Genomic DNA, 10,116 nt, shown 5'->3' with positions numbered 1-10,116 from the left:
AGTCTCCTTTTTTAAGCTATCGATTGTAAAAGTCTTATTTAAACCAACACATTTTAGTTTCTCACATTTTAAAACATCATCTGGGGGCCATTGTATGGAAAATCGATTAGCAGAAATTGCCACGGTATTTGCCTTACAGTTGATTGTTGTAAAATCGAGACATCTCTAGGCAAAGGCTGCGCTATAAAATATTTGGAACAGAAATGAAAGGGTTTGCACGGGGATCTATAGGCACTAAATAATTCACCTGCCAGGCGGTTCTGCTGCTATTCGGGAACCTCACGGAACTTTTAGTGCCTTGGCTCTGCCTAGGAGACTTGCCCGCTCAGCTCTGCCTACCCACTGCGGAGCCCCTCGCGATCCCACATGTCTTTCAACTGAGATTTCATATTTAAACCTGTTAGATGTCATGCCTGCGCTTGGCATTCCCCTTCCGCAGCTGGTCACGGGGACCTTCAGCTACGTGTCGAGGCGTATAACTTTTGCTTTACAGCCGGGCTAAATGGATACTATGTAGGCTTATGCGTGCAGAAGAGAAATCGCTCCAAAGCAGTAGCTTTATCCAGGCTCCCAGCTCCTGAGACTGGGAGCAAGAAGCAGCGGGACATCCCTGGTATGACATTGTCAGCATTTGCCTTTTTTTTTTTTTTTCAATAAAGGGTTTTAAAAATCGTGCCATCTCGGTAGCCAGTTCCCTCTTCTCCAGTCCCGAGTGCTAGCAGATCTGTGGGGGAAATGATGGAGAACATGAGAGGCAGGGAAGGCGAGGGGAGTAGCTGTGGAGGCAGCACAACGCGCCTGTGAATCGAGCTGTGCACGCCGGAGCGATCAGTCACGGGCGAGCGTGGGTCTGGCGCGGTGGGGAGCGGGGGCCCCTGGCACTGCAGCTGCGCTGCCCCGGGCTAAGGGAGGAGACCACGTGCAGACAGCCCAAGGCGTTAGCAGGTGACTTCACATCTGCGGCGCCCTGAAACTTCCCAACGCCTGGGCAGTTCCTGGGGTGGGGGAGCTTGCAGCCGGGCCAGGGCTTGGAGTGGGGGGTAAGCGGGCTCAGCTTTGGAGCCCCTGGGCCGATCTCCTGGGTCCCTCCAGGGCAAGGTGGCAGCGGGGAGCTGAGTAGGGCCCTTCCCCTTGGCTCTGCCTCCAGCCCCGGTCACCCCTCTCCCTCCGCTCCCTGCGGTGCCTGCACCGCTCGCACTCGCGAAGCGGCCGAGGAGGAGCAGGGAGAGGAGGATTAAATAGAGCGAGGAAACGAGCCCGGCCGAGGAGAGATCAATAGGATGCAGCTGTCGCTGGCAGAGGGAGGGAAGGGGACCCAGGCCGCCCAGCCACGGCGGAGCAGCCCGGGCAGGCCGGGATCCCTCTGCCCGAGGGCGGCGGGGATCAGCGGGCGTCCGTACATCCATCCAAAAGCACCCCGCTTCCTGCCGGCGGGACACACACACATGCAGCCGGCCAGAGCGGGACGGGCGGGGATGCTTGTCCGTGTGTCTGTCTCCCCCCGGCCGTGCATCTAGCCACACAAGCGGGCGACCTCGGCCGACCTCTGCTCCCGTCCCGTCGGGGCGTGGTGCCACCCCTCACCCGTTTCTCCCACGCGGGACGCAGCTGTGGGGCCCGAGGGAGCTGGTGGCAGCGGGAGCGGGCCTGGGACAGCCCCACGCCGACTTAGCCCGGCGTCCAGGGGCACCAGGGCCCGACACGCCGCGGCGGGGGGGATCCCGGCCGATCCCTTTCGGCCCCACGGGAAAGCTGGGCCCAGCCCAATGCTCCCGGCCTTGACACCTGCGCCCTGGGGAGCGTGTGAGTGAGTGTGCAAGACACGGGGCACGCGTGGGGCGGCGGGACGTGCGCGCACGAGCCAGTGAGAGCCCGCGCGTGTCTGTGGCTCAGCCCCGGAGCAGATCCCCGGGGCAAACGCGACAGCAGCAGCCGCGGCTACCTCGGGGCTCTCGGCATCAAAACCGACGTGCAACCTGCAACCGCCCAGCCGCGCTCGGCCCGGATCCTCTGGCCCTGGCCCCACTGCCCCTCACGCCGGCCTGTGGCCCGGCTCCAGCCTGGCACTTCTGGGAAGTCTTTGCACGTGCGAGCAGAGCTCCGGCTCAGCCCTGCCGACCCCCCTCCCCATCTGGCTCGGCACATTTGCCTGCCTTTTGCCTAATGATATTGCATCGATCGGGAGGAAGCGCTGGGCTGCTGTGCTGGGGGGGGGCTCGGGCGCTGCTCAATTATATTTTACTAATTACTGCGAGTCCGCGCTGCACAGCTCGGGCTGGGGAGGGGCGACAGGAGCGGGGCACGGCGCTGTCACCTTCTGGCGCCGCCAGCACCAGGAGCTGCGGGGGGAGGCTGTCCAGCCCCTAGCAGCGTGTGCGCCGCGGGTGTCCCGTGTCTGGACGTGTCCCCGTGCACACACGTGTGCGCTGCGCACAGAGGTGGCAGTGGAGGGAGCTCCCGCTGAAGCCCACGGGGATTTGGCAGGAATAGGCCTGCAGGAGGGGGAGAGGGATGCCTTGTACTCTCCCAGCTGCAACCGGGACGCCTGCCTCTGCACGGGGGGGCGGACTGGCCGGGCCCCGGGGTCCCTTCCACGCCTGTGAACACTCGCTCCCGGCTGATTTCTCCTGGGTTTAGAAACAGCTTGGTCCCGCAGCTGACCCACTCATCCTTTCTCCGGTCCCCAGCCCGGCCCCCGCATTGCCTCGCGGCGTTCCCGGTTGTTCGGGGGTCCCTGCCCGGGAGAGGTCCCTGCTGCGGGCCAAAGCGGCTGGGTTTCAGTGAGCTGCCGCCTTATAAGCAGAGGAAATGGCACATCGGCCCATGCTCCGGACTCAGTCCGGGGCTGTGTCCTCTGCTCCAGCCCTTGCTCCTGTCCCAGGCGGGCACCTCCCAGCTCCGCCCGTCCTCCTCCCCTTCCCGGCTCCGAGTCTCAAGGTGGCAGTTTGGAAAGTCTTTCTGTCTGCAATCCATTGCAAGATCAAAAAGCGATCTCAGTGGGGGACTTTGTATTCCTTTATGCTACAAATCCTCCGTGTAGTCTCCTTAAAGCAAACACCATTTCATGCCGTATCCACAGGATACAAGTGACATTTCCCTGCGGACCCGGATACTCCCTGCAATGAGAACAGTCAGAAAGCCTTTCCATATCCCCACTTCCCCAAGCACCTGAGATGGTACAGATCGGGCCGTCCTGTGCCCGGCTCCCAGTCCCTGCCACAGGCCTCTAATTCTGCGAGGGATGGTGAGGATGAGCAAAATATCTTCGAGTTAGAAGATGACATGACATAAACGTGAGAGAGCTGCCCAGCCTGATGCCCAAGCACGCACACGGATGCACACAGAAAGGCAGCAAGCGAGGCAACTGCAAAGTATTGGTGTTTGGAGTAAGAGGGCACAAGACGACTCCCGTGTTCAAAGGACTGGAATAAACCTTGCAGATGCCCTGAAACCCTCTCCTGGAAAGCGGCGATGCCAGGCCATCATCAGGGCCCTTGGCCTGGTGGCTGCCCCCGCTCCCACGCACGCACGTGGGTGCTGAGGGCAGAGGGGCCTCCCAGAATTGAAGCCCACGGGAATTGTCAGGAGCAAGCCCGACTTTGCCCCTTTCTCGTAACTAGGGCCGATGCTTTGGGGATCCCTGCGGGGTGGGTCTGCCCGCAGGAAAGGCGTGTGCCGGGGGGGAAAAGGGGTCCTGGCCCCATCGCCATCGCCGGCTGGCTCGGCTACATCCAGGGAGCAGAAGGAGGCTTTGCTCCCCTCTCCGCCGGCCTCAGGCCAAGCTCAGCCCCTGGGGTCAGGGAACAGTGAGCATGGAGGACCCCGCCCGGAGATCTCCCCCTTCCAGTCCTTTTCCTCTTGCCCCAGAGGGTGGAAGGCGGCCAGACCTGCTCACGGAGCCTTGCCGCGAGGGTGAAGTCAAACCGCGCCCGGGGGATGCGGGGCGGCGCCGGGCGCGGGGCGCTTGCCGCAGCCCGCCCCGTGCGGAGGGGCAGTGCCGGGCCGTGCCCGGCCAGGCCGTGCCGTGCCGTGCCGTGCTAGCCCGCCCCCTGGGGGCTGACCGCTGCATTGCCGCGCTGCTCTCCCGCAGCCAGCACCGGAGGAGGGGGTCCCCGGGCACCGGGGGGGCAGCCGGACAAGGGTCCCCGCCCCAGGGGCTGGAGGTGCCTGCCCTTCAGAAGCGGAGCGGGGGCGCTTGGGACAGCGACAGACTTCTCCGGGGCTTGATGGGGAGCTTCCCCACGCAGTGTCCTGCTTCCCTCCCCGGCCTGGACCTGCTCCATGCTGCGGGGACAGGCCGAGAGGTCGAGTCCTGCTCAGGGTCTGGGAGCCTCCTGCTCCTTCGGGCCGCTGGACCCACCCCGGGCTCCAGTCTTCCTCCCGGGAGCCTGGAGACAACCCCCGCGCCCGGCCCCCTCTTCCAGGGGCTTGGTATTCATTTATTGTCACTGACGAGGCCTACCACAGACTAAGGAAATAAAATACCTGCTTCCAGGATTGATTTTTATGATGCTCCCCGCACCTCTCTTTTACTAGAAAAAGGAGCAATAGTAAAAACCATCCTCCGTAGTGAAAGCAAAGATTTTTTTTTTTTTCCCAGAGGGAACTTCTTAGAAAGAAGCTGTCATACATCTCTGCAAAGGGGGAGGGAAGGAAGGACTGATCGCGCTGGGGGTATTTTGCCTGAGCAGGCCAGCGCAAAGCTGCGGCCTGAATATTCAGATCAAGTTAAGAAGCTGCGTGGATGCAGTCTCAGCCCGTTGTGGGGATCGGGGGTTTGCTCCAAGTCGAAAGGAAGCGGTGCAGCAGGTGCAGCTGCAAAGGGGGGGGGGGGGGTGCGTTTGTCAAGGTAAGCATTGAAGCTGGGGTATGCAGCTGCTGCAAACATGAAAAACTAGGTGTGTGGGGGGGCGGGGGCGGTATAGGGAGTGACAGATGGGTGCTGAACAGAAGGGTTTCAAGTATTCCGAAGCAAATGACGTGTGCAACACACACGCACGCGCGCGCGCGCGCGCACACACACACACACCCACACACACACCGTTTGGTTTCCCGACCGCTTTCTCAGGAGTGGAAGGTTGACACTTCTCCCGGCTTTTTACCTTCCAGAAAGAAACTGCCCAGAGATTCCAGGGAAAGGGGCTGGATCCAACGAGGAAAGCTGACAATAATTAAAATAAAATACTCCATGTCGAAATGACTCTTCTTCCGCATAAATTACACTTGTTGTGTTGGTTTTGGAGGGTGGTTGGTGCAATGCATCTGGGTCAATAGCAGCTAAATGGAGACTTCTATCCCCCCCCCACCCCCCCAAACGCATTACAATGATTTGTCTCATGCAGGCTATTGTAATAGATTTAGAGGGCTGGAAGATGATTTCCAAAGGAATAGACGTGTTCTCTATTGATGGCCCTTATTAAATCCAAAGCTTCGGAATAGTTAGTAATGCTTTAAAAATGGTAAGCTATAGATTTTTTTTACATAGTCCAATAAAGCTTTGGAAACCAGCATGTATTGACCTGAAAGGACTCAGAACAGACTGAAAATATTGGAACTGTTTCAATATCAATTTGAATATTAGCTGGAGTCTCCGTGAACGTTGAATTCTTTGTCCTTTTTGGTCTGTTCTTTTATTTATTTATGTATTTATTTATTTTTGAAACCAAAGAATATTCTCAGATTTCAATATTGCTTTTTTCCCTAGAAAGACGAGAGGTGATATTTTGTTGTCTGCCTGTCTGTCTATCCCCTGCACGTCTGTATTTTATTGTCTGACCTACTGTCTGTCTCTCTCTCCAAGGATCTATTTAGTGTATGTGTCTGATCTGAATGTAAAGATCAGGAGTTTCAAAGTGTAAATGTTATTCTAACGTCTGCCCGGGCTGAGTGCCTCGCACTCGGGTTTCCAGCGAGCGGGAAGGTTGTGCTATGGAAATGCTGGATGTTTGGGGGTCCCGGCTCTTCTGCGCCTGAAGGATCATGCATGCACGCATGTAGAGTGAATAATCTTTTGTAAATAGGTTGCTAAAGGTGACCGCCCCCCACAAAACCAAATTTCCTTCCCTCCTTGTAAACAAGGCCAAAACAACCCGACAACACCTTAGGGTCCTATCCAGCAAACCCTCTCTTCGTAAGAAGTCCTGCCGAAGACAATAAAGCGACTCACCTGGGTAAAGTTTGCAGCCTCGCCTGACGGGTGCTTATACTCTATGCCTATCACTGTGCGGGTATATCTGTCTCCAGTGACACACATGCACATCTGACGTCCCCGAGCCTCTGAGCGCTTCCAGCTGTGCCTGAGCCATGGCGATCACCATGGATTTATTGACAGCCCGTTCCCTGGCCGGTGTCCTGGGTGTGCGGACAGCCCGGACAGGCTGGAGGGGGCTGTGGGTAGCCTGCCCCTCCCCGCCCCCAGCCCCGCGTGCCCAGGGACCCTGCGCGCAGCCCCTGTGCTCTCGGCTCCACGCAGAAAGCATCTGGAAGGGGGTGGTATTCCTGCCTCCCCGGGTCAGGCCCGTCGTGGGGCCCGGGCCCACTTCCTGGGCTTCCACAGCCCCTGGTGAGGCGCTGCCAGGGGCAGGGAGCCGGGCTGGCCGCTGGGCGGTGGAGGGCCCTTTTCAAGGCACCGCTTACTCACTGTAGCCCCCACCGCAACACCCCCCACTCCCAACAGGAGAACCTGGCTCTGTGCCTCCCTAAGTGAACATACACACACACACCCGTATGTATGTAGATATGCATGCAGATCAATACTTCTTTTGCGCGCGCGCACACACACACACACACACACAATGTATGTATGCAGGTATACTTCTACACACATACAGTGTGTATGTGTGCATGCATGCAGATAGATACTTCCTCTACACGCGCGCGCGCGCACACACACACACACAGTATGTGTGTATGTATGCATATATACTTCTACACACGCATACACTGTGTATGCATGCATGGTATACTTCTACACATCCTCTACACACACACAGAGAATATGTATGTATATATGTATGCATGTGCATGCATGCAGATGCCTCCTCCACACACACATACACACACACACACACACACACACACAAGGTATGTATATATGTCCTCATGCATGTATGTATTTATGCATGCAGATAGATATTTCCTCCACACGCACACAGTATGTACGTATGCATGCATGCAGATGCCTCCTCTACACACACACACACACGCAGGGTATGTATATATGTGCGCATGTATTTATGCATGCATGCAGATAGAGACCTGCTCTACACACACGCACAGTATACGTATGCATGCATGCATGCATGTCTGCATGCATGCAGACAGAGACTTCCCTGTAATGCACAGAGACAGAGGGAGGCAGGAAGGAGAGAGAAGAGCCGCCTGGCTACACGGAGAGGAAGAGAACCGGGAGAAGCAGACACGCGGAAGGAAAGGAAAAGGGGAAACAGCCCGTGGCTGGGGCAGGAAGCCAGCTGCCTGCATGCACCCGGCGCATGGTGGTCCCCCGCCGCCTTTCAGCTGCCCTCCGTGCCCGGGCCGGGGCTGCGCTTCTTCCCCGGGCCCAGCAGCCTTGTGTTCCCCGGGAAATGCTTTCCCAGGCCAGCCCCTGCCTTCCCCGGCCCTCAGCTCTGCCGCTCCCCGGGTCGGGGGGGGTGCATACAGAAGTTCATTTATTTCCCAGCGGCGCGTGGGCAGCGAGTCCCGGCGTCCCCGCGTGGGGGGCGGGGGGGGCGGGGGCTGCTGACGTCAGGCCGCGGCGCGCGAGGCAGGAGCGGGCGCAGCGCCGCGCTTCAATGCGAGCCGCAGCCCGGCGGCGACACAGCGCGGGGAGCCGGGCTCGCGGCGGGGCCGGGGCCGGGGCCGGGGCCGCGCGGCGGTGCATGGCGGAGCTCCGCGCACCATGCACTGACTGCGGGCAGCGGGGATCCATGGCTCCGGCGCTGAGTCTGAATTAACCGGGGCAGCGCGAGCGGGAGCGGGGGCGGGGGGCGGATCGCCAGCCGGGCCGGGGCCGGGCACCATGGAACTTACAATGGAGAACCTGGGCAACCTGCACGGCGTGCCCCACTCGCAGGCGGGGGAGCTGCTGAGCCCCGCGCACAGCCGCCAGGCTTCGCACCGCAACCTGGTGAGCCACGGCCGGCCCGCCATGGTGTCCAGCATGGCCTCGATCCTGGAGGGCGGCGACTACCGGGCCGAGCACAGCCTGGCGGCGCCGCTGCACCCGGCCATGAGCATGTCGTGCGAGTCGCCGTCCGGCATGAGCCTGAGCAGCACGTACACGACGCTGACGCCGCTGCAGCACCTGCCGCCCATCTCCACCGTGTCCGACAAGTTCCACCACCCGCACCACCACCACCACCACCACCACCCGCACCAGCGCCTGGCCGGCAACGTGAGCGGCAGCTTCACCCTCATGCGCGACGAGCGCAGCCTCGCCTCCATGGGCAACCTCTACGGCCACTACCCCAAAGACATGCCGGCCATGGGCCAGCCCCTGTCCCCGCTGCCCAATGGCCTGGGCTCCTTGCACAACGGCCAGCAGCCGCTGGCGCCCTACGGCCCCGGGGGGCACCTGGCCAACGAGAAGATGCTCTCGCCCAGCGGCTTCGACTCGCACGCGGCCATGCTCTCCCGGAGCGAGGAGCACCTGGCCCGCGGGCTGGGGGCGCCCGGCTCGGGCATGATGCCCCCGCTCAATGGCATGCACCCGCACGGGCCGCCCCATGCCCAGCCCAACGGGTCGCTCCTGGGCGAGCGGGAGCGGCAGGCGTCCACCTCCGGCTCGCAGGCCGGCGGCTCTGGGCAGGTAGAGGAGATCAACACCAAGGAGGTGGCGCAGCGGATCACGGCCGAGCTGAAGAGGTACAGCATCCCCCAAGCCATCTTTGCCCAGAGGATCTTGTGCAGGTCTCAGGGCACCCTCTCGGACCTGCTGCGGAACCCCAAGCCCTGGAGTAAGCTTAAGTCGGGCCGGGAGACCTTCCGGAGGATGTGGAAGTGGCTGCAGGAGCCGGAATTTCAGAGGATGTCGGCGCTGAGGCTCGCAGGTAGGGGGCTGGGGGTGCCGCCGGCGCCCCGCGGGGGGAGGCGAGCGGAGGAGCCCGGATTGAACCGCCGGAGGAAGGGATGGGGGGGTGGGGGTCAGCTTGAGACTGCTGGTGTGTGTGTGCGTGTGTGCGTGCTTGTGTGCGCGGCCAGTCCTGACACACGGCCGGGGGGTGTGCATCGCTAGCCCCGACACACGGCCGGGGGGTGTGCATCGCTAGCTCTGACACACGGCCGGGGGGTGTGCATTACTAGCCCTGACACACGGCCGGGGGGTGTGCATCGCTAGCCCTGACACGGCCGAGGGTGTGCATTGCTAGCTCTGACACACGGCGGGGGGAGGGAGCGGGGGGAGATGTGTGTGTGTTCATTGTTGGCCTCAGCACACTGCCGGGGTACGCGGGGTTGTGTGCGCGGTCAGCCCGAGCCGGTGCACACGCGTCTTTAGTGGAACACAGATTTAAAACCCAGGTCTCTCTAACACCCTGCTCCTCCGAGGAAGGGAGTACACACACACACGCATACGCGCACACACATGCATACACACACATATACACACACACACACGCACACGCAGGGTTGTGCTCTCCTCCAGCCGCTCTGTATTGGATAGCAATTCCTGGCGCTATTATTTTTCTCTCCGTCTTTCCCCGTGTGACCGAGTGTTTCAAGTCTTTAAACAACGGGCGGGGGAGGAAATGCGATTTAGCTCAAACCTCGCCCTGTCCCCGCCACCCAGCCCCCTCCTCCAAACGGCCTCCTGCTGCCAGCCTGCAGCGCCAGAGATCAGAGGTCAAAGGGACCAGGAGTGCAAATGCTGCTGGTGACTTGTGTCGGTTTTAGACATCCATCCATCCGTCCTTCTTCCATCCATCCTCCTATCCCTCCGTCCACCCACCTACCTACCTACACACCTGTCTGCCTGCCGTCAATAAGGCCATATTTATCCCATCAGTCTATCTATCCATCCACATCTCCCCCCAGCTGCTCTCTTCCTCTCCCTTTCCCTCGGCCTTTCAGCCCACTGTGAGACCCAAATCCTGGACTGGGCTCTCCGCCCGCACGACA

The 10,116-nt window shown here is 60.4% G+C and overlaps 1 protein-coding gene across 1 annotated transcript in view; it reads left to right on the top strand.

Moving 5' to 3' along the window:
- The first annotated feature begins 8,020 nt into the window (after nt 1–8,020).
- ONECUT3 (one cut homeobox 3) overlaps nt 8,021–10,116 on the top strand; it is a 67,959-nt gene continuing 65,863 nt past the window's right edge. Inside the window, exon 1 of the mRNA XM_019489919.2 lies at nt 8,021–9,050. Within this exon, the coding sequence (XP_019345464.1) occupies nt 8,021–9,050 (1,030 nt within the window). The remainder of the gene's footprint in view (nt 9,051–10,116) is intronic.

This window comes from Alligator mississippiensis, chromosome 16, assembly GCF_030867095.1.
Source record: "Alligator mississippiensis isolate rAllMis1 chromosome 16, rAllMis1, whole genome shotgun sequence".
Lineage (NCBI taxonomy): Eukaryota > Metazoa > Chordata > Crocodylia > Alligatoridae > Alligator > Alligator mississippiensis.
Note: the sequence above shows the minus strand (reverse complement) of the source record. Positions and strands in the feature narration are given on the sequence as shown.